Source organism: Crocuta crocuta, unplaced genomic scaffold (genome assembly GCF_008692635.1).
Source record: "Crocuta crocuta isolate KB4526 unplaced genomic scaffold, BGI_CrCroc_1.0 scaffold267, whole genome shotgun sequence".
NCBI classification, from domain to species: Eukaryota; Metazoa; Chordata; class Mammalia; order Carnivora; family Hyaenidae; genus Crocuta; species Crocuta crocuta.
The window spans coordinates 3,253,465-3,278,821 of NW_027531899.1; the positions used below are offsets into that span (position 1 = coordinate 3,253,465).

General features: G+C 38.1%; 1 protein-coding gene across 1 annotated transcript in view; it reads left to right on the forward strand.

Annotated features, from left to right (window-relative positions):
- Positions 1-18,210, forward strand: part of LOC144239569 (uncharacterized) — a 66,644-nt gene extending 48,434 nt beyond the window's left edge. Inside the window, 3 exon segments of the mRNA XM_077773638.1 lie at positions 7,878-8,001; positions 8,535-8,630; positions 12,208-18,210. Coding sequence (XP_077629764.1) covers positions 7,878-8,001; positions 8,535-8,630; positions 12,208-13,643 — 1,656 coding nt within the window. The 3' untranslated portion in view covers positions 13,644-18,210.
- Positions 18,211-25,357: the final 7,147 nt, after the last annotated feature.

Here is a 25,357-nt window from a genome sequence, read left to right on the forward strand (position 1 = left end):
TATTGGAGAAGAGCGGTTTAGCTCTGGCAAGGATGACCTGTCATCTAAGACCTTTCTGTCCTGGCCCCTTGGATTTCTCAAGTATCTCTTCTGTCTACCCCTTTCCCAGAATCCCTCACCAGTTACCCCAGTTAACTGTCTTCTCCTCTGACATACAGACTGTATTTAGTTTCTTTCTCTACCTCCAGCTTATCCTGTTCACTCTACTTGGAATGCTGTTCAGGGGTGCCTGGGTGGCTCGGTTGTTAAGCGTCCAACTCTTGATTTTGGCTCTGGTCACGAACTCACAGTCGTGAGCTCATTCTGTCTTTTGAGCTCTGCAGCGGGGCATGGAGCCTGCTTAAGATGCTTCAGATTCTCCCTCCCCCACTCCCCTGCTCACCCGCTTGCTCTTTTTTTCTTGCTCTTTCCTCAAAAAAAAAAAAAAAAAAAGAAAGAAAGAAAGCAAAGGAATGCTGTTCAGTTTGTTTTTACTTGTTGGAATCCTCTGTTGTTGTTTTTTCTGGGCCCCAATTAATCTTCTGTACATTACGTGAAACTTTCACATACACCTTAACCTAAGTAAGTCTCTGTTTCCTCATTTCCCATAGCAAGATTCATCTACTTGCAATTAAATCTAATGTATCCTGCTTAGAACCCCTCAGCTGTGAGAACAAGTCAAAATGTCTCATGATCTGATCCTTCTTTTTAACCTCATTCCTCTGTTCCCTCTGTCACTCGGCTCTAGCAGTTCCCATAATGCACAGTGCTGTCTCTTGCCTCTATTGCACGAGAAACACAAGAGGGGGCATGTCCCATACCACCACTTTCTCTGGATTCTGTGAAGCCTGCTTCAGTCTCTTGTTTATGCTTTGTGACTCTCAGTGACTGTGCTGACATTCCCCTGTGCTGCATTTGTTGTAGTTCTTACCACACTGTATTGTAACTGACTTTTAAAAACTGCTTTTTATTAAATACTGAATAGTAGAAAATGTAAAAGGTCTGACAAATAACTGAACATCCATATTTAAGAAATAAAATATTAATTATTAAAAACCCTTTGAGTTATCCCAGTCCAGTCTCTAGAGGTAACTACTCTAAATTTTGTGTTTATCATTCCCTTACTTTTCTTTACAGTTAAACATATATGGTTGTTTTTATTTTAAATTTGATATAAATGAAATCATACAGTTTGGAATCTTCTACAGTTTCATTGCCTGTATTCAGGTATATTTAGGAGATTCGTTTATGTTGTGAATTTACTGTGTAACCATCCATTGTGTAAATACATTTTTTTCTTTTATATTACAAACACTATTCCTGTGAACATTTTTTAACTTGTCTCTTGTGTCATGTGCAAGAATTTCTCTGGGTTTATAACTAAGAACAGAATTCTTTCTTGGGTCCACCTTACTAGACACTTTTCAGTTGCTTTCCAGTGTTTATACCTGTTTTTAAAGCCTGTTACTTCATATTCTCATCATTACTTGATATTATTAGACTTTTAAGTTTTTATCTATTTGGCAGGTATGAATTGATACATTATTCTAATTTTAAACTTGCATATTTTTGCACTAAATGAGGTTGAGCCCCCCCATTTTATGGTTTTCTGAAGTACTATTTCATGTCATTTTCTAATTTTTCTATTGAGTTTTATGTTTCCAATTTTTTGTTCCTTTTGGTGCTTTGTTGATATTTCTTAAATATTATAGATTGTCATTGTCATCCTTTGTCAGTTATGTGTGCTATACATACTTTCAATTTGTGGCTTCTAACATTAAATGGCAGTAGAAATTCTCAATTGTAATGCCATCATATTTAACACTGTTTCCTTTGTTTTACTAACTTATTTATGTCTTATTTAAGAAATCTCTTTTCCAGACGCCTGGGTGGCTCAGTCGGTTAAGTGTCTTACTTCAGCTCAGGTTGTGAATTTGCAGTTTGTGAGTTTGAGCCCCGTGTCAGGCTCTGTGCCGGCAGCTCAGAGCCTGGAGTCTGTTTCAGATTCTGTGTCTCCCTCTCTCTCTGCCCCTCTCCTGCTCATGTTCTGTCTGTCTCTGTCTCAAAAATAAATAAACACTAAAAAAAAATTTTTTTTTTAAATCTCTTTTCCTCTCTGAGTAAAGGTACTCTCCCATGTTTTCTATGAATGATCCTGTTTTGCCTTTTGTGACTCAGTCTTTGATTCACTTGGGATTGATTTTAAGATATGATATATGGTAAAGGTCCAGTTTCACTTTTTCCATTTGGATAACCAACATCCAACATCATTTATTTGAAAAGCTATCACAAAGGATTAGGCAAACTGCACAGTTTCAGGGAACAGGCCCTACAAGTCTGCCCTCACTTCAGACTCTACCTGCAAGCTTGAGAGTTTGTAGGGTCACCCTCAACTTCAGAACAGCTGGCTGTACATTTAGGATTTCTCACAACCATCCTCAAGTTCAAAAATTCACTAGAAAGACTCCTAGAACTCATGGAAAGTTATCATATTCATGGGCACATTTATTACAGAGAAAGAATACCTTAAAATCAGCCATGGGATCAGATGAATAGGGTGGAATCTGAGAGGGTTCCAAACTTGAAGTTTACCTTCCTAGTATTAATATGTGGCAATATGCAGAGTATGGCCAACTAGGAAAGTTCATCCCAAGCTTCAGTATTGATTTCTTATTGAGGCTTCCCTTCATTCCATAGACATGACTGAATTATTTTCCGTGTGGTGGAACTTGGTTTCCAACATCTCTCTTCCCTATTTACCTAAAGGTTGAGCTGATACCACATGGCCCAAACTCCAAAGGCTCTGAATACATGGTTGGTCTTGATGGCATAGCCAACCCCACCCTAAGCCATCTCATTAGCATAATCTTATGCTGTGGTCTGAGAGGCCCATCATAAATAGCAAAGACACCCTTGTCACTTGAGAAATTCCAAGGGTTTAGAGGTTATAGCCTATGATCCAGACAAAGGCAACATGTCTCTTTGGAGGCCAAATTTCTTTCTTTTTAAATTTTTAAAAAATTTATTCTTTTTTGTTGTTGAGAGAAAAAGAGAACTCCTAAGCAAGTGAGAGGGGTAGAGGGAAAGAAAGGGAGGATAGAGTTGACGAGGGGTTCCATCTCACCACTGACCATGATGAGATCATGACCTGAGCCAAAATCAAGGGTCAAACGCTTAACCGACTGAACCACCAAGGTGCCCCTGGAGGCCACATTTACTACACAGTCATCCTTTCTCCTCTGTATTTCAGTGGCAGTTCTGTCATAAATCCAGTTTCCACATATATGAATTGGCTGTTCTGTCCTTTGTAACCCCCTGGTCTGTTTGTCTTTCCCTAATGTTTTGTTTCTCTGTCTGCACCAAAACTGCATTGTCTTAGTTAAGACGGCTTTATAATAATGTTTGGTATTTGGTAAGTCACGTTCCTCTACAGTAGTCTTGTTCTCTGGGAGTCTCTAAGTGATTTTTTGGCCTTTGGCATCTCCTATAAATTTTAGAATTGCCTGATTAAGTTCTAAGAAATACATTTGGGATAGGGTGCCTGGGTGACTCAGTCGGTTAAGCCTTCGACTCTTGGTTTCGATTCAGGTCATGATCTCACACTTCTGAGTTCAAGCCCTGCATCAGTACAGAGCCTGCTTGGGATTCTCTCCTCTCTCTGCCCTACCCCTCTCTCTCAAAATAAATAAACTTAAAAAAAAAAAAAAAAGAAATCTAGTTGGGATATTAATTTGTACTGCATTGACTGATTAGTTCCGGGAAGATTAATGTTTAAATTTTTTTTATTAATGTTTTGTTTATTTTTTTTTAAATTTTTTTTTAATGTTTTATTTATTTCTAGGAGAGAGAGAGAGAGACAGCGTGAGCAGGGGAGGGTCAGAGAGAGAGGGATCACAGACTGAAACAGGCTCCAGGCTCTGAGCTGGCAGTCAGCACAGGGCCCGACGCGGGGCTCGAACCCACGAACCGCGAGATCATGACCTAAGTGAAAGTCGGACGCTTAACCGACTAAGCCCCCCAGGCACCCCTGTTTTATTTTTGAAAGAGAGAGACAGAGTGCGAGTTGGGAAGGGCCAGAAAGAGAGGGAGACACAATCCAAAGCAGATTCCAGTCTTTGAGCTGTCAGCACAGAGCCCGATGTGGGGCTCGAACCCAAGAACCATGAGATCATGACTTGAGCCAAAGTCAGATGCTTAAGCAACTGAACCACCCAGGCACCCCAAAGATTGATGTTTTTACAGTAGTTGAGTCTAACTCTCTCTCTACCTGGCATAACTCTGCTTATTTAGGTTTTATATAATGGTTTTCAACAAAAGTTTATAATTAAAGTCATATATTTCTGTTAACTTTATTCCTAGGTATTTTTATATTTTGTAGTTTTTGTAAAATATTAATTTTTAAACATAATTTTCTCATCGTTTCTGTTGTACAGACATGAAACTGATTTTTAGATACTGGTTTTATATCCATCCAGCTTGCTGAATGCTCATTTATCCTGATATAGATTCTTGTGGATTTGGGGTCATCTAACTGTATAAACATATCATTGATGAATAAGAATACTTTTGTTGGGGCGCCTGGGTGCTCAGTCAGTTAAGCATCCAACTTTGGCTCAGGTCATGATCTCACGGTTCATGGGTTCGAGCCCCATGTCGGATTCTGTGCTGACTGACAGCTCAGAGCCTGGAGCCTGTCTTCGGATTCTGTGTCTCCCTCTCTCTCTGACCCTCCCCTGCTCACGCTCTCTCTCTCTCTCAAAAATAAATAAAACATTTAAGAAAAAAAAACAAACAAAAATATTTTAAAAAATACTCTTTGTCTATAAATAATTGTGTTATTTTAAAATGTTGATCTTTTCCTTCTTCAAACTTTATTTAGTTCTAATTCTTACCTTCCTGCAATGGTTTTCCTTGGTAGGATGGAGAGAGGCTTTAAGTACAGTGTTACATTGATCAGATCTTCACTTCATGGCACATTATCATTGGTCTGAGCAAGACCATTCTCTTTTTCTGATTATTTATTCACTTCTTCCATTCCATTTGACATTCCCCCCAGGCAATCCTATTAATGTGCATCCTTTTATTGGTATGAGTTCAGGCAAAAGAATTTTCTTGTGTTAATGCCCAAATAATCAGTTTTTCTGAATCCTCCAGATATGGTTGAGAAGAGTGTTATTTGAATTGGGTCCATTATCCTACATGTAGCCATTAAATCACGCTTGTTAATTTTGTTATTTTGTAATTTAAATAATTTCTATTTTTATTGATTTTTTTTTGTTGTGTCAGTTATTTTGATTGATGGGTTCTCATAATGATGAGAATTTGTCATAATTTTGTTCCTTTTTATTTTATTTATGTGTATGTATATTTAGGTATATATATATATTTTTTTTTTTTTAATTATGTATGTATAGAAGTTATCTTTTCACCTTTTACCTCCAGTCTTTCAGGATATTTATTTTTTGGATGTGTCTCTTATAAAAAAAATTTTTTAATGTTATTTATTTTAGACAGAGCATGAGCGGGGGAATGGCAGAGAGGGAGACACAGAATTCGAAGCAGCTCTGGGCTCCGAGCTGTTAGCACAAAGCCCAGTGCAGGGCTTGAACCCACAAACTGTGAGATCATGATTTGAGCCAAAGTCGAGACATTTAACCAACTGAGCCACCCAAGCACCTGGATGTGTCTCTTGTAAACATTATATAAAGGTTTTGGTTTTTAACCAACTTTATCTTTTAATGAGAACATTTAGTCCATTAATATTAATTGCTGATATAGGGGCACCTGGCTGGCTCATTCAGTAGAGCCATGTGTCTGTTGATCGCAGAGTTTTAAGTTCGAGCCCCACGATGGGTATAAAGGTTACTTAAAAATAAAATCTTAGAAAAAATTACTTACATAATTGAAATTGTCGTTATTGGCTTAGTTTGTGGGGTTTTTTTTTAAAACCTTTTCCATATTTTTTAAATGTTTTTTTATTTATTTCTGAGACAGAGAGAGATAGCGTGAGCAGGGGAGGGTCAGAGAGAGAGGGAGACACAGAATCCGACACAGTCTCCAGGCTCTGAGCTGTCAGCACAGAGCCCAATGCGGGGCTCGAAACCACGAACCACGAGATCATGACCTGAGTCGAAGTCGGATGCTTAACCAACTGAGCCACCCAGGCACCCCACCTTTTCCATATTTTTAAAAATCTCATTTCACCCCTCTGTGAGTTAGAAAGTTATAAACTGGTTTTGTTTATTTAGTGGTTACCTTAGAAATTTTAACATTTTAACTTACCCAGTCTCTAAAGAACATCTTGTGGCACCTGACTGGCTTAGACAGTAGAGTTGTTGACTTGATCTGATGGTCGTGAGGTCAAGCTCCATGTTGGGTGTGGAACCTACTTAAAATTTAAAAAATAAGGGGTGCCTGGGTGGCTCAGTTGCTTAAGTGTCCCAATTCTTGATTTTGGCTCAGGTCATAATCTCACAGTTCATGAGATTGAGCCCTGCTTTGGATTCTCTTTCTCTGCCCCTTGCCCACATGCTCATGTGCCTGTGCTCGCTTGCTGTCTCTTAGCATTCCTTTCACCAGGAATACTGATGAAGTAGAAATTCTTGCTGGAAATGTTATGCCTTCCTTGTTAAAGCTGTCATTTCATGAAGTGGTTAAGTAAGACACCATGTTACAAACTTGGATTTTCCAATTATACAAGAAAGTAATTGATGTCGATTTGTTACAGTATTTGCCCAAATCTGTAACTCTGAGATTTTTAAGATATGATAGATTGAGTGTATGTATGGAGTTACGTGATACTTCAAGAAGCCTGTGCCAGGTAGACATCAATAAGTCAGTCCATTTTGAACTTATGTAACATATGCTTATCTTAGGTCAAATCATTTTGAGTCTAGATCTTCCTCCTTCAGTTCTGGCAGATCATGAACAAGGAAAGGGTTTATATACCATAAACAAGGACAGTTTATAGTAACAGGAACAGTATAGCCAGATGTATACATTGTTGAGAAGTAGAGACTCATACTGCAAAAGAACTTTAGAGAACTTGTGCAACCTAGTACCCCAGAGTGAGAACATTGAATGTATAAGATGAGTTGTCATACAGCCAGTAAAAATGGTGTCTATTTTAGAATTTTTGGTGACATGGAAAAGTGATTAGGCTTTAATATTATGACATATTTATGGGCATGAGAGTTTAAGAAATTATTAAATGATTAAGTTATATTCAAATTCTACTTTCAGAAATAGAAATTTTTTTAAGTTTATTTATTTATTTTGAGAGAGAGCTGGGGAGGAGCAGAGGGAGAGGGAAAAAATCCCAAGCAGTCTTTGTGCTGTCAGCGAAGAGCCCCATGTGGGACTGGAACTCACGAACCACAAGATCATGACCTGAGCCAAAATCAAGAGTCAGATGCTTAACTGACTTAATTAAATTGGGTGCTTAACCAGGTACCCAAGAAATAGAAATTTTGGAAGATATTTTTGAATAATTCAGACTTTTAAGAAATATTTCTTTATTGGGAGAAGGAGAATACTGGGGAAGGAGATAATCACAAGCATCATGTGGTGAACACAGTGTGCCATGTATTTGTATGTATGCATAGTTAAATTGGGAAACACCAGTTGTGTGAACTTTGGTTATTCCCAGATGTGGAGAGATAATGGAAGGGGATAGTGCCAAAAGGTTACTTCTATAGTTGCAGGCATGTGTGCACCAAGAATGGTGTGTGCTCTGATCCCTCTTGCTTCCACACTGAATCATCCGTATAAAAGGGCCCAGCATAGCCTGTTATCTTACTAATGTTGTTACCTTACTAAATTGCTTTTTCTGTTTTTTTAATCCCATTGTAAAGATTTTGCCATTAATTTCATAAATATATATTTATCTGTGGTTTCAGGGCTTCAAGTTTAAAGATGTGGCCATTTACTTCTCTCAAAAGGAGTGGGAATGCTTGCACTCTGTTCAGAAGAGTTTGTACCGAGATGTAATGTTGGAGAATTATAACAACCTGATCTCACTGGGTAAGTTTTTGAGCCCATAAAAATCAGAATTGGCTTTCTGGAATTTTATGTTCTTTGTTATGAATTTCTCATGAGTGCGTTTCAAATTGCCTGGCTGAATTGATGATTCTTGCTTCACAAGGAAAGGATTATCCCTTATGAAATTAGAAATTGGCTGCTCCGTTGGACAACTTTTATCTTTTTTGCTCCTCTGACTTACACCCCTCCTGTTGACTCTCAACCTATTTACTCATCCTTGAAAATCATGGTTGGGGTGCCTGGGTGGCTCAGTTGGTTAAGCGGCCGACTTCGGCTCAGGTCATGATCTGTGGCTCGTGAGTTTAAGCCCCGCGTCAGGCTCTGTGCTGAGAGCTCAGAGCCTGGAGCCTGCTTCAGATTCTGTGTCTCCTCTCTCTGCCCTTCCCTGCTCATGCTCTGTCTCTCAAAAATAAACAAACATTTAAAAAAAAAGAAAAGAAAAGAAAATCATGGACTGCTTTTAATTCTGGTACACACCTAACATAACTTTGTCCCTTTTTTCTTTTTTTGAGCAGGACTTTCTGATTCTAAGCCAGATGTGATCTCTTTATTGGAGCAGGGGAAGGAACCTTGGTTGATTAAGAGTAAAGAAACAAAAGAATGGTGCCCGGGTGAGTAATAGTGACTCCTATTGGGAAGACTGTGGCAGGTGGTCACCTAGGGAGCCTACGAGAAGGCGGCACATCTTAGTTATTGGTAGGAAAGTTCTCTGAAAAGGTCTGAGATCTGGAGAAGAAAGAAAAAGGATGTTTCAGCACAAGGCCTCAAATTTTCACTCCACTTATCACTCTTGCTACCCTTCCTCATAATTTCCTTGGATTAAAGTGTACTGTTCAGTGGTTTTTTAATATATTCAGTTTTGCGCTTATGACAACAGTCTAATTTTAGAACTTTTTCATCATCCCACAATGAAATCCCATACCCATAACTAATCACTCCCCACATCCAGCCCTGGCCCTTTATTTCTGTAGGGTTGGCAGTGATATCCATCTCTTTCATTCCTGATATCAGTATTAGTCTTCTTTCTTTTTTTTTCCCTGGTCAGCCTAGCCAATTTTGTTGATCTTTTTCAAAGAACCAAGTTAGAGTTACGTTGATTTCCCTGTTTTTCTTCTTCTGTTTTGTTCATTTCCCCTCTGATTATTAATTATTTTCTTCCTTCTGGTATCTTTGGGTTTACTTGACTCTATATAGTTCCATAATCTAATTTGAGATCTTTCTTGATTTTTGTTTTTTAATAGAGACATTTTAAGCTGCAGATTTCCCCTTTAGGATCTGTTTTAACTGTATCCCATAAGTTTTGGTATGCTAAGTTTTCCTTTCACCCAACTCAAAAGTATTTTCTAATTTCTCTTGTGATTTCTTTGACCCTTTGGTTATTTAAAAGTGTGTTTTCTGTTTCCTTGTTGATCTTCTGGCTAGTTGAGCTATCCATTATTGAAAGTAGAGCACTGAAGTCCTTAATTTTTGAATTGTCTGGTTTTTTTCTTCAATTTTGTGCTTGCTTCATGTACTTTGGGGCTCTGTTACTAGACATACATACTTAATAACTGTTACCATTTATTTTTAGCTTTTTATTTCAAAATAATTTAAGACTCAGGAGTTACAAAAATTCAGAGTTCCCCTGTACCCTTCACCCAGCTTTCCCTAATGATAAAATCTTATCTAATCTTAGTACACTTGTCAAAACCAGGAAATTGATGTTGGCACAGTAGTAGTAACAAAACTGTAGATAGACCTAACTCAGATTTCACTGGTTTTCACATACACTTTTTTTTTTTTTTTTTTTTTTTTTCTGAGAGATAGAGACAGCGTGAGCAGGGGAGGGTCAGAAAGAGAGGGAGACACAGAATCCGAAGCAGGCCCCAGGCTCTGAGCCAGCTGTCAGCACAGAGCCTGACGTGGGGCTCGAACTCAAGAGTTGTGAGATCATGACCTGAGCTGTAGGATGCTTAACCGACTGAGCCACCCATGTGCCCCACATACCCTTATTTTTTTTATTTTTATTTATTCTTTTGGGTTACTATGAAATTTTATGACGTGTGGATTTATATCCACCACTACCACATTTGGGATACAGAACCCTCAGCATTTTAAATATTGAAAACAAATTTTTTTAATGTTTATTTTTGAGAGAGAGAGAGACCAGAGCATGAGTGGGGGAGGGGCAGAGAGAGAGAAGGAGCCACAGGATCTGAAACAGGCTCCAGGCTCTGACCTGTCAGCACAGAGCCCATCATGGGGCTCAAACTCAGGAATGATGAGATCATGAGGTAGGCTGAAGTCAGTTGCTCAACCAACTGAGCCCCCTAGGCACCCCTAAATATTTCTTATAAAACATTTTTGAAACAGTACTATAATATTTAGGTGAATAAAGCATGACACGTAACTTTCAGAGTCAGTGCTATTTTGGTTACATAAAAAGGATGCTACAAAACAGTGAAAGGAACTAAAAGATAACATTGAATAACCTAGGAAGTAGCTGGGGTCTGGAAGGATGCTAGGCATGCTGGAATTAGTCTCAATTGACCTTGTAAGCCAAAATAGGGATTGTCTTAGTCACAGGCCCCTTCTGGGAATGGTGTGTCTGGTAGAGAGGGACCAAGTGTGATTATGGTTTAACACTTGGGTCTCTTTCTGGGTGTTTTCTTGAATCCTGGCCCTTGAATTAATGCGCAGTATTCAGGCAAGGAAGAGCCAGTCTTGACAGGAACCTGCAGAGGACTTAAGGGCCGCTCTAAATCCTTCATCACTGATAACCCTGAGAGTTTTCTTCTTTAGGAACCTGATCTGTGCAATGGCCAGAGAAATTGAGTATCTTTTTAGAGGAGATGGTTGTAGGTAAGGCCCTGCTGTGGAGAGAAATTTGTATTTTATTTTAAGCACAGGTGGGATATACTATATTTAAACTGTACTGTATTCAAACACACTTTGAATCGCTGAGAGAGATTAATAAAAATGCCAATGTCTTTCATTCATCAAACAGTATTTACTCTGTGCAGATACAGTAAAGGACAGACAGACAATGCAGAAGTAAACAAAGTTTAATATCTGTGAAGTTTGGAGGTGATGTATACTGATGTCTGCAAGGTGAATGGATGGAGAGAGAGAAAGATACATGATAAGGCAATTAAAGCCAGATATTTATTGTAGAAGTTAAGTACTGGGAATATGGGAGTTCACTGCCCCAATTCTTTTGATTTTTCTGTAGGTTTGAAAGTTCCCATGGTAATGTTGGAGAAATAGATCAAATGACATATGATGATAAGTCCATTGCAAAAAATAGAGTAAGTAGAAATGAGGGACTGATTTGTAAAGAGTGGTTTCATGTTTGACTAGAGGTCAAAATGAAATAATTGAATAAGTCATATTAATATCTTAGGGAAGATATTTGCAGATAGAGATTCTGAAGGAAGGGTGTGCTTCACAACTTTGAAGACCATCCAGTTGGTCAGGGAGTGGAGCAAAGTCTGCTAAAGAGAGGAGATTGGCAGTGAGGTCAGAAAGAGATAGTATGAGACAGGTTCAGGGACAGTTTTATAGACCTCATAAGGACTTTGACTTTTGCTCTGTACTCTGAGAGGGAAATCCAGTGGAGAATTTTAGGCAGAAGAAAGGCTTGATCTAACTTACTTAACAAGAACACTCTGGCTACTGTGTTAGGTATGGGATATAGGAGGGCAACAGTGGAAGTAGGGCAATCTTTTAGGGAAGTGTGTTAACTTTGGTGAGAAGACGGCTTTGGACAAGGTGGTAGAGATACTGATAGAAGGAGTCAAACTCTGGATATATTTTGAAGCTAGAGATGAGAGGACTTGCTGTTAGATGTAATGTCCTACTCCTTTAGATTTCTCATTTAGTTGGTCTTGGGCAATTCCTGGATGTCATATTTATAATGTTCCTCCTCTAATTTACCAGAGGTGAAGAACTGTTCTTTCACGAATTCCCCTCATTTTCTCTATTCTCATCCCCTCCCTTCAACCTGGGCTTTTTTTTTTTTTTTTTTTTTTTTTTTTTTTTTTTTTTTTGTTGTCTTTCTTTTTTTATTTTTTTTTTTTTTTTTGAGTTTCAGTGCTGTTTCAGCTATTTAAATTATTTAGTATTTTTAGTTTGTTGTTTCCACCTTAGAAATTTCCTGTCTCCTGCCACGTGACCATACATCCTATTTTCTTTCTTGTTATCTTACAGATTGGGAGTCCAGAGGAGAAACCAGTAATTTATTTCCAAAGATGGGAAGTTATGAAATTAAATCATTGCAACTAAAGATAAGAAGACTTGAAAGCTCTATCCTTGAGTGCACTAGGGTCAGAGATAACAGAGAAATCAAATGCCACTTGGAGAAACAACAGGAGGGACATTTCAAGCAAGCTGAAACAACCTCTGGAGAAAGGTCTGTTTCCGTTCGTTGCCCAGTTCATCGAGTACTGCAGAGAGTTCATACTAAAGCAAAAACCAGTGAATTTAAGGGATATAAGGAAGCAGTCAGGTACCAGTCACACCATTGTCAACATGAAAGAAGTCCTAATAAGGAAAAAGACTCTGGAGAATGTGGAAAAGCCTTTAATAGTAGGTCAGACTTGATGAAGCATCAGAGAATTCATGAAAGCAAAAAAAGTAATGAAAATAAGAAATGTGCCTATATCCATGGCTCTGAAGTTACTAAACCTCAGAGCACTAATACTGGTGAGAAACCTCATAAATGTAAAGAATGTGGGAAAGCCTTCCATTCTAGCTCACAACTTCGTAAACATCAAAAGATCCATATAGGTGAGAAACCCTATAAATGTAAAGAATGTAGAAAGGCCTTTCCATCTACCTCACAACTTAATTTACATCAGAGAATTCATACAGATGAGAAATACTATGAATGTAAGGAATGTGGGAAAGCCTTTACCCGTCCCTCACACCTTCTTCGACACCAGAGAATCCATACTGGTGAGAAACCCCACAAATGTAAGGATTGTGGGAAAGCTTTTCGTTATGACACGCAACTTAGTCTTCATCAGATAATTCATACTGGTGAAAGACGTTATGAATGTAAGGAATGTGGGAAGGTATATAGTTGTGCCTCACAACTGAGTCTACATCAAAGAATTCATACTGGTGAGAAACCTCATAAATGTAAAGAATGTGGGAAGGCTTTTATCTCTGATTCACATCTTCTTCGACATCAGAGTGTTCATACTGGTGAGAAACCATATAAATGTAAGCAGTGTGGAAAAGCCTTTCGTCGTGGCTCGGAACTTACTCGACACCAAAGAGCTCACACTGGTGAGAAACCCTATAAATGTAGGGAGTGTAAAATGGCCTTTACTTGTAGCACAGAACTTATTCGACATCAAAAAGTTCACACGGGTGAGAGACCCCATAAATGTAAGGAATGTGGGAAGGCTTTTATTCGAAAGTCAGAACTTACTCATCATGAGAGAAGTCATACTGGTGAAAAGCCCTATGAGTGTAAGGAATGCGGGAAGGCCTTTGGTCGTGGCTCAGAACTTAATCGACACCAGAAAATTCATACTGGTGAGAAACCTTACAAATGTAAGCAATGTGGGAAGGCTTTTATTCGTGGCTCACACCTTAGTAAACATCAAAGAATTCATACAGAACAGAGAAGTGAATGAAAACATGTGGGAAGGCTCAAAATTTTATTGACATCTGCAGAGTCCTGCTAGTAAAACACAAACCCACCAGCTGATTTTAAGGGATGTGGGAAAGTGTTTGAAAATAACAACTTAATATCAGTTCACACTGTGAACATAAGGCCTTTATTTGAGGGCTAGAATTTGATGTGTTACTGCTGAGATATTTGATAAATGTTAGTGATTGGGAGCGTTCTCTTCATGTTTCAAAATTTATTAGACCATCAGGATTCAATTAGTTTAAAAGTGAAACAACTTCATAAATGTAAGGAAAGTGGGAAGGCTTTGGAAGGCAGTTAACATGTCAGTGACAAGTCCTACAGGCGTTTCTCAGCATCAGGCTCATTTGCCCAGTGAGAAATCAGGATTCATAATAGAAATGTCATATATAGAGAGACAAATTTGCTTTAACTTAAGTTACTCATCCGGTAATTCATACTTGGGAAAAGGCTATAGTAATGTTAAAAATGCAGCAGGTTCTTCTATCCCACTCAAATCTTGTTAAATATTTGCCAGCTTATTCACTAAAACTAATCTGAACTGACTGAGAGTGGACAGGATTTAACAAGTGCTCAGTCTTTACTTGCCTTCACCATTTTAATTCCTTTCTTATAGGGCAAATGACTTAACTAGGCCTAAATTTTCTCACTTATAAATTAGTAATATTAGTACCATCTTGTTAGCATTGTGAAGATTAAATAATTACATTATATCCCTTAGAATACCGTGTGGCTCATATAAGTGTGTTAGATGAGAGCTGCTTTTATTACTTTATTTTTATACTTGTGGATGGAGATCATATGAGAGGAAGGCCTTATGTGTGCAGTGACTAGAGGAACATCTTACATCATCTTTTTATTGAGTGTCAGGTAATTCCTTCTGGAGAAAAATTAAAATGAAGTTTTCATTCACCTTACCCTCTTGCGTCAGTAGAGGAAAGGAAATCAAGGCAAATTACAATTAGGAGTGAATGACAAAGGGACAATTAGGTGTTGAAATTTGCAGGATGAAACAAAGCTATACCCAGGAAGATAACTTCTTTCGGTATGGGTAGAAAGTGGAGACAGATTGGCCAGGATTCATTGTCAGTTCACTGTACTTGGCGCACTGCCTGTGCTGATAGGTTCCCTGTAAACACATGTTGAAATCGGGAAGGAGGGGGTGAATAGATATTTATCTCTGATGTGTAGAAAAGCTCTCACAAAGTAAGTGCAAAGCAAAACAAACCAAAAACCTTGAAAACTTTTGAAATGGGAATATAAACCCTCAAGCATCATGAATGAGAGGATATGTAACTACAAAAACGGAGTTTTAAAGAAATAAGGCAATACAGTTTTGGTAGACACTGTTGGTTGCCTACCCATTGGTGGTAGCCATTTTCCCTTTGCCAGGACCGCCTGCTGCCCCATCTGAAGTCTAGCTTTTGCTGTCCTAGTTTGCGTAATGATTGCACATATATGTAATAGTCCTGGCCATAAAAGATCTGAGCAAAAGTCATATGTAGGCTTTATGTTAAATTTTCTTTCCTAACAAAATAGGAAATGGTCCTCTTATACCCAGGATGCATGTCTACATGTGTAATACCTGGAACTGTGGCCATTTTGCTACCACACGGGTAAGAGGCTGAGATTGGCACAGGGGATGGATTGGAATTATCTGCATCCTTGACATTGTTGAGCTGATGAAAAAATGCAGAACTGCCGTGTTCCTGGACTTTGAGTAAAATAAGAAGCTCATGCGTATCAGTTTTAAGTTTGTACTCTTTTTTTTTTATGATATATCAGAGTCCTGGAAAAAAATATTTTTGTATGTATATACACCTATTTATTCACCTTTAATTTAGTAAGATGGGGAAATGCTTATATTTGGCTTCTTTTTATGGTATATCTGAAATTGTGGTAAAGCATTATTTTCTTAAAAATTTTTAGACATGTATATATATATATTCTTTGATTTAGTAAGACATGAGAAATATTTTTTTACATTCAGCATTTTATAATGTGTGTTTATATTCAGCTTTTTAAAGCATGTCTGAAATCCTGAAAGATGTTTTCCTGAATAAAGAATCAATAAATTGATATAAAGAGGTATACCATATGATTCCTCTCATATCAGTATATCTAACAGATAAAATCTTCTAAGTGTTCAACATACAAAGAGTCACAGCTGGGGCGCCTGGGTGGCTGAGTAGGTTGGGTGTCCAACTTCGGCTTAGGTCATTATCTCACAGTTCGTGGGTTTGAGCCCCATGTTGGGCTCTGTGCTCTCAGCTAGCTCGGAGCCCGGAGCCTGCTTCAGATTCGGTGTCTCCCTCTTTCTCTGACCCTCCCCTGCTCACACTGTGTCTCTCTCTCTCAGAAATAAATAAAACACTAAAAAAATTAAAAAAAAAAAAGTCACAGCTATCAGGCTAACAACCCTTTTAAGAAATTTGGAAGGGTGCCTGGGTGGCTCAGTCGGCTAAGCATCCAACTTTGGCTCAGGTCATGATCTCATGGTTCAGGAGTTTGAGCCCTGATTTGGGCTCTGTGCTGACAGCTCAGAGCCTAGAGCCTGATTCAGATTCTGCGTCTCCATCTCTCTGTCCCTCCCCTGCTCACACTCTGTTTCTCTCTCAAAAATAAATAAGCAATTTTGGAAAAGGACAACATTCAAATCAAATCACCCCCAAAAAAAAAAGAATCCATTGTACTTACAGTATATGGATATTCCAATTAAAATAGCAAGTTAAATCTAGCAACCTATTAAAGAAAATTGTTTATTTGTCTAGAATATGATTCATGGCCTGATCTGTCCAATTATTTTTTAAGTAATGTATGAATGTAGTGTTTACACGTTGAAAACTAAATCCTAAAATAACTATTTTTCCCACTCAAAGTGGTAACTGAGAAACTATTACAGCACATGCATATTCAGATGCTGTGAAGTCACTGTAGTTATCTACTTAATTGGATCTCATGGGCTGTAGATACATTTGGCATAATCACTAGTGGATTCCACTTTAATCTCATTTTAAAAAATAATACTTTACATAAACTTAATGTAAACATGTATTATATGGTAAACTAAATCAATTATAGCTAAGTAGCCCATTGGAGGAGAATTTATGATAAAAATCCAAGCATTTTTTTATTTTTTTAAGTATGCTCTATGCCCATGTAGGGTGTAAATTACAGACCCTGAGATCAAGAATCGCATGCATGCTCTGCTGACTGAGCCAGCCAGGTGCTTCCAAGCATTTTTTAAAGGAGAAAAATGATTGCTAAATTGTATCTGCACTGGTATAATCATTTCTTAAATCTGTTCTTGAAAGTTGTACATACTGTTTTAATAGGACAACTTCTACCCTTAGGAGGAATTGAAGAATTAATGAAGATAGGCAAAACCAGGCATGATCATAATACTGGTTTCATTATAATTGCTAATATTTTTTGATATAACATGTTAAGAGATGATTCTCTTTCAGTTTTTGCCCATGTATATGTATTTTCCTTTTTTCAAGACTTGAAAGTTGTAATCTAGTTTCATATAACATGTTTTACAAAAAAAAAAAACCAAAACAGGGTTATATTATTTTTAAAATATTTTTTAACTTTTTATTATTTATTTTTGAGAGAGAGAGAGACAGAGCATGAATTGGGGGAGGAACAGAGAGAGAGGGAGATACAGAATCCGAAGCAGGCTTCAGGCTCTGAGCGGTCAGCACAGAGCCTGTTACGGGGCTCAAACCCACGGAGTGTGAGATCATGACCTGAGTCGACGTCTGATGCTTAACCGACTGAGCCACCCAGATGCCCCAAAACACGGTTGTATTATAAACATTAAAAAACTATCAGGGTGCCTGGATGGCTCAGTCTGAAGGGCATATAACTCTTGATCTTGCAGTCATGAGTTCAAGCCCCATGTTGGATGTAGAGATTATAAATAAATCAATTTAAAAAACAAACAACTAGAGGTGCCTGGGTGGCTAAGTTGGTTAAGCATCTGACTTTAGATCTCGGCTTGATTCGTGACCTCACAGTTTATAGTTTCAAGTGAGCCACACGTTGGGTGACTTTCAGCGTGGAGCCTGCTTAGGACTCTCTGTCTCCCTCTCTGCCCATCCCCTGCTTGCACTCTCAAAAATGGATTAAAAAACAGTAACAACAGCTACATTTATACTCTGAATTGCCATTACCAAAGCCTTCCATGCTTTTTGCCATACTCAAGAAGCATGCCCACATCTAGGAAGTTTGTTTTGGTGGTGGTGGTGGTGGTGGTGGGGTGTGGGTGTGTAGTGTAATATAGTATAAATGGGATCATGCTTACACATTAAGGTGCAATCTCCTTTTCTCACTTGGTAATTTACCATGACTGGGCTTCCAGCCAGCCAGCCAGTGCCTACAAGTGTAACTTTTTAGCTTTTAGACTCTTAAATCATAAAGACAGAGCATAATATATGCAGCCCAGTCTTCTACCACTTCACTTCAGATTTGTTATTTTACAAATCATTGTACAATTTTACTACACGTGTGTTGTTTCATGTTGGTGTTTGTGTTGAGTGGATGGATTCCTACCAGTTGGATTCCTTGCCTTACAACATAATGTATTTTAAATGTAGTAGTTAATGCCTTATTATTTTCTGAAATTAACCATTAATCGAGGAATATATGTCCATTCCCAACAACTTCAATGAAGAATGAATCTTTTGTTCCCCCCCAATGTTTTGCTCCTACAGAAAAAATAAGTAAAAATAGAGAAATGAAAGATACCTTACATGAATTTTTAAATTTGTAATGTAGAAATATTATTGTTCCCTACTATATTATTATCACACATTATATTCCGAAAGTTAAAATTTTTTTAAATGAGGCCTTTTAATTAATGATTATTCATTTTAGCTTTCTCTTCTGGATTGGTAATGTGCAAACATAAAATTTTTAAAATTTAGCCCAGATTAAGTGCCTACTCAAATCAACTACTGTGAAGTATTTGTGGAACCAGTTGCTGTTTTGCAAGATTCAGTTTAACTAAGTAAGAATCTTAAAACAGTCAATAATATAAAACATTAGAAATAAGTAATTCCATAGAGGAAGAAATAAAAGAACCCAAATGGTAATGGACTTCACTTAAAAAAAAAAAAAAAAAAAAAAAATGAGTCTTTTGTTAAGTTGAATGAAGAGGGTGCTTGGGTGGCTCAGTGGGCTAAGCATCCAACTTCAGCTCAGGTCATGACTCATGGTTCATGAGTTTGAGCCCCACATTGGGCTCTATGCTGACAGCTCAGAGCCTGGAGCCTGCTTCTGATTCATTCTCTCTCTCTCTCTCTCTCTCTCTCTCTCTCTCTGCCTCTCCCTTGCTTGTGCGTGCTCTCTCTCTCTCAAAAATAAATAAACATTAAGAAAAATAAAATAAGAGCTCCTGGATGGCCAAGTTGGTTGCCCGTCCGACTTCGGCTCAGGTCATGATCTCACAGTCCATGGGTTTGAGACCCGCATCGGGCTCTGTGCTGACAGCTCAGAGCCTGGAGCCTGTTTCAGATTCTGTGTCTCCCTCTCTCTCTGACCCTCCCCTGCTCATGCTGTCTCTCTCAGAAATAAATAAAACATTTAAAAATTTTTTTAAATAAAAAAGAAAAAATAAAATTTTTAAAAATGAAGAAAAAAAGTGCCTGAATTTGCATTTTCTTAACTGCTGGTGAGGTTGAACATTTATGCCTAAGAGTTATTTGAATTTTGTTGCCGTGAACTGCTTGTTTTTATGTATTCCGTTTTTTCTAGTTTTAAATTTATTCATTTTTTAAATGTTTTATTTCCGAGAGAGAGAGACAGCATAAGCAGGGGAGGGTCAGAGAGAGGGAGATACAGAATCTAAAGCAGGCTCCAGGCTCTGAGCTAGCTGTCAGCACAGAGCCCGACAAGGGGCTCAAACCCACCATCTGTGAGATCATGACCTGAGCTGAAGCCGGTTGAACGCGCTCAACCGACTAAGCCACCCAGGCGCCCATGTATTCCATTTTTTAAATTGGAGTAGTTTTTGAAGGAGTTTGTAGAAACTTTGTTACATACTTTGCAGTTGGTTTTCTTAGTCTAGCATGTATTTTTTACCTTTTTTAATGGCAAAAGAAACCAACAGACTTTTTCTGTGAAGGGTCAGGCAGTAAATATTTTAGGCTTTGTGGTCATAGAGAATCTTCTCTGCCTTTGTAGTGTGAAAGCGTACATCAACCAGTGGTCTTAACCAGAGGTAGTTTTACCTTTCCTACTCCTAATCCCAGAGACATTGGGCAGTGTCCAGAGACATTTTTGGTTGTCAGTTTGAAGGGGAGGGCTGCTGTCATCTAGTAGGTAAAGGCCAGGGATGCTCTGAATACCCTGTAATGCATAGGACAGCCCCTCACAACAGATCTGGGGGTGGCTCAGTTGATTAAGCGGGTCTGACTTCAGCTCAGGTCATAATCTCACGGTTGGTGGGTTTGAGCCTCGCGTTGGGCTCTGTGCTGACAGCTCAGAGCCTAGAGCCTGCTTCAGATTCTGTGTCTCCTTCTCTTTCTGCCTCTTTCCCACTTGTGCTTTCTGTTTCTCTCTCTCTAGATAAATAAACATTAGAAAAAATGTTTAGAATTATCTGGTCCAAAATATCATTAGTACTGAAGTTGAGAAATCCTGAATGTAAGAAAATGGGCATGGCTATTTTCCAATAAAATTATTTACACAATCAATAGGCCATATTTGGCCAGCAAGCTGTAGTTTGCTCACCACGTTTTAAATATCTTTTTTGCTGTATGATATCTACTTTTATGGTATTGTTCCAGTATTCTCCTAATTTTTCCAAACTTTCTTATTTTATGCTTTTAAATTTTCTTGACTAAGTAATTCAGAAAAACAGTAGCACCTGTATAACTGGTGCTTACTAATTAGACATCTAATTGTTTTTTATTAAAATTTTATAAAAGAAGTAAATCATTTCATAAATAAGTCTTGTCTTTTCCCTTCAGTCTTGCTCTTCCCCGTGTCTGCAGAGGCAATAACTTGGTGAACATAATATCTGTAAAATCAATACTTAAGTGTATACACAGATGGCACATATGGGTTTCCAAGTAACAAAATGGTGATACATATTTCTGCAATTTTTCTTATTGACAATATGTGAGATCTCAAACTTGAAAAATACCTAATTTTAATGTGCTGTGTTGTGTGTTTTATACAGTTTATTCATTGAAGTCTCTTTATTGGTGAAATAGAAAACAATTGCAGATAAGAAAGATCATTTCTATATATTTTAGCAAGGAATTTACTAAAGAATATTTTATCATTTGAAAAATTCTCAGAACACCAAGGAATTAGATTTAAGGGCTGTACAATCCAGAAAAAAAGTAAGGATAAAGGTCCAGATATACAACAAATATAAAGGCTCAGATACACAGTTTCTTGAATAGTACTTGGATGTAGTACTGTTAAAGAAAATCTATTGCTACTTTTATGCTCCTCCCCTAATGTTCTAAGGACTGGGAGCTGGAAACTTCTAACAGCTGCCATAGGGGAACCAGTCACTCCTGCCACTGCGAATCCTATCCTTCCATATGCCACCACCACTCCATTATGCTCACTTCCTCCGCATCCAAGTTCAGCTAGTACCTGCTGGAACCTAGATTGCATGCCAACTCCCACCTGCAGTGGAGTCCAGGTGAAGTATGTGGGTTGTGATGAGAAATCACAATTTGGGACGAGATGACGGATTCATTCTTGTCTGACATGATCCCACTGAATCTGGTGGAACAAGTACATTTGCTGACCCTGGATGGAATCATGGATAGACCATACCCTGACTGAGTCCACCATATAAATCAAAACTGTAAGCGTTGTTTATGGATGGGGTCTTCCCTCCTTCAGCTCAGGCATGTTGCAGGGTGCGTGAGATGCCGGATGAGGAAAGAAGACATGGCTTCTGCCTTTCTGGTCCTCGTTCTTTCCCAACTTGCTGTCCCTAGAAAACTGTTGAGAGAAAAAAATTAATTTTTCTTAGTATAAAGCTAGGTTGGGTCATTTTATATTGGTTCTTAAATATTATTACATTAGTTACACATTAATACGCATGTACTAAGAAGAAAGGGCTTTCTCTCCTCATCTACTACTCTCCTGCAAATGCAATGGCCCAGAACTTTTTACCATTTTAATCACAGGGCAGGTCAGCCCATTAGAAAGAGATATACTAATCTGATTACACTGCAATTTATTCCCTACTCTACTGCCAACTCCCACTCTTCGTCCTTCATTCAGTTATATGAGAAGGATCCAGGAAAAATTCAAGATAATGCCCGACTCCAATGGAAGAGGTAAGCTAATGGATGAAATACAACCAAAGTGAAATTCTAAGAGGGGCATTTACCTGGCCGATTGGTAGAGCATGCAGCTCTTGACCTCAGGGTTGTAAGTTTGAATCCCACTTTAGGTGTAGAGATTATTTGAAAATACAATCTTAAGGGGTGACTGACTGGCTTAGTCAGAAGAGCATGCAACTCTTGATCCTGGCTGGGGTCATGAGTTCAAGTTCCACACTGGGTATAGAGTTTACTTAAGTAAAGACAACTTTTTAAAAAATCATAAATGTGAAACATAATTGACCTTACAGGCCATATTAAAATTTTAAGTGATAACATACAAAACTAAGTGTATACTATAATTACAGTGATTTTCACCTCTGAGTTTATCCATTTGTCTGTTTTGTTTCCAGTTTTTGGCTATTATAAATGTAAAATAGTCTTTCTTAATTGGAGTATAGTTGACATCTGTGTAGTACATGCTTCATTAAACTAAGGAGATTCTCAGAAATAACTCATTCAATACTCATCCCTTCTGTGAATGCAAAAAATAAAATAAAAAATCATGCTAATTAACCTCCTTGTTTACTACAATAGGTTGCTTTCATTTATAAACCACAATTTCACTATTATAGAGCCTGGTGGCTTTTGATGGCCAGAGAGATCTTTAGAAAGATCTTTAGAGAGATGCAGCAATGTTATATTAAGGGAAATAGTGAATTTTTCAAGATAAAAAAGACTGATTGTTAAGCCTGAAATAATCTGTTAATGACTGACAGCAAAAATGGCAAGTAATCAGTTGTTTCCTGTATTTGATTGAACTAAAAAACATTGTCAGGAGTGATCTTAAGGCTTTGATTAAGTGAATAAATACACAATTTCCTTAGTGTTGAATCCAAGTTAGCTTGTGATCAGTCAGCTAAAAAATTGAACCCTAACAAAACCCTGCTTATCTTCATGCTAACATTTTTACATAGTTAAAATGTGTCAGTGTCCTCCAGCCGATCACTACCAGGAACATTTCTTGTATTCAAACAAGCTGGGTTTACTGCTCATTGTAGCAAAGGGGAATAACAACATTGAGTTTGTGTTTATTAATTTAGAGAAGGTTTAAAGAAGTGGGGCTTTGTTCTGGATTGGATGTTTTCAGGAATCAGGTTAATTCCATAACTGTATATCTTAAATCTTTTAAAAAATTTTAATGTTTATTCATTTTTGAGAGAGAGAGCACGCGTGGGAGAGGGGCGGAGAGAGGGAGACACAGAATCTGAAGCAGGCTCCAGGCTCTGAGCTGTCAGCACAGAGCCTGACATGGGGTCAAGCCCATGAACCACGAGATCACAACCTGAGCCAAAGTCGGACGCTCTACCGACTGAGCCACCCAGGCGCCCCTTTATAAATCTATAAGGAGGGAAGACTAAAGGAAGGCTAAAATGGTAATTGGTAAAGAAGTGGCAGTCGTTTCATATCAGATAAAGGGTTAGTATCCAAAATCTATAAAGAACTTTCCTAACTTAACACCCAAAAAGCAAAAAAATCCAGCCAAGAAATGGGTAGAAGACATAAATAGATACTTTTCCAAAGACATCCAGATGGCTAACAGACACATGAAAAGATGCTCAACATCACTCATCATCAGAGAAATACAAATCAAAACCACAGTGAGATACCACCTCACACCTGTCAGAATGGCAAAAATTAACAGCTCAGGCAACAACAGATGTTGGTGAGGATGCAAAGAAAGGGGAACCCTCTTATACTCTTGCTGGGAAGGCAAACTGGTGTAGCCACTCTGGAAAACAGTATGGCGGTTCCTCAAAAAGTTAAAAATAGAACTACCCTATGACCTAGCAGCTGCACTACTAAGTATTTATCCAAAGGACACACAAATGCTAATTCGAAGGGGCACATGTACCCCAAAGTTTATAGCATTGCTATCATCAATAGCCAAATTATGGAAAGAACCATTGACTGATTAATAGATAAAGGGGTGTGGTATATGTATGCAATGGAATATTACTCAGTGATCAAAAAGAATGAAATCTTGGGGCGCCTGGGTGGCTCAGTCAGTTAAGTGTCTGACTTCGGCTCAGGTCATGATCTCACGGTTCATGGGTTCGAGCCCCGCGTCAGGCTCTGTGCTGACAGCTAGCTCAGAGCCTGGAGCCTGCTTCATATTCTGTGTCTCCCTCTCTCTCTGACCCTCCCCTGCTCACGCAGTCTTTCTCTTAGAAATAAATAAAACATTAAAAACAACAACAACGAAATCTTGCCATTTGCAACAATGTTGTTGAAACTAGAGTGTATTATCTTATGTTAAGCAAAATCAGAGAAAGACAAATATATGATTTCACTCATACATGGAATTTAAGAAACACAACAGATGAACATAGAGGAAGGGATGGAAAAATAAAAACGGAGCAAACCATAAAAGACTCTTAAATTCAGAGAATAACCAAGATTGCTGGAGGGGAGGTACGTGGGGTGATGGGCTAAGTGGGTGATGGACATCAAGGAAGGCACCTGTTGGGATGAGCACTGAGTGTCATATGGAAGTGATGAATCATTGGATTCTATTTCTGAAACCAATACTACACTGTATGTTAACTTGAATTTAAATAATTTTAAAAAGAAGTAGCATTCATTCATGCTATCCAGGAGTATGTTTAGCATTTTGTGGCTTGAATAATGTTCACATTTCGTATGTGTTTAGATATGATTACAGAGTGATCTTGTTTTTGTGTTGGTCCATCAGGGTCACAGAATTGCGTATCTAATGTTGATGTTATGTGGAATCACTTATGATCAACAGGAAAACACCGAGATGTTGATGATAGTACCAGGCCACCTCCTGCATGTCAGAGTCAGCTTTTCTCTTTCTTAAGTGCATAAAGAGTATAAATCATAAGTATACAGCTTGATATCACTTTATCAACTGTATTAAGTTATATACGATAAATTGCACCCATTTTAAGTATACAGTAGAGCTTTGAAAGGTATTACCCATGTAATTACCATGACAATTAAGATGCAGAACATTTCCATTGCTTGAGAAAATTCCTCATGGCTGTTTACAGTTAACTTCTCCCACCATACCTTGTACCAGACAACTACTGATCTGCTCTCTGTCACTGTAGATTAGCTTGCATTTTCTGGAATTTCACAAAAAGAAATCATACAGTGTTTTATCCATTTGTGTGTGGCTTTTTCAGAGTGCTTTTGGCATATGGTTTTATTTCTTTTGAGTATGTTAGCAGGATTGGATATCCTCAGTTGTTAACTTTATATTTTACTCTGTTAGAAATTGCTGGGGCACGGGGGTGGCTCAGTTGGTTAAGCATCTGACTTCAGCTCAGGTCATGATCTCACAGTTTATGAATTCGAGCCCCACGTTGGG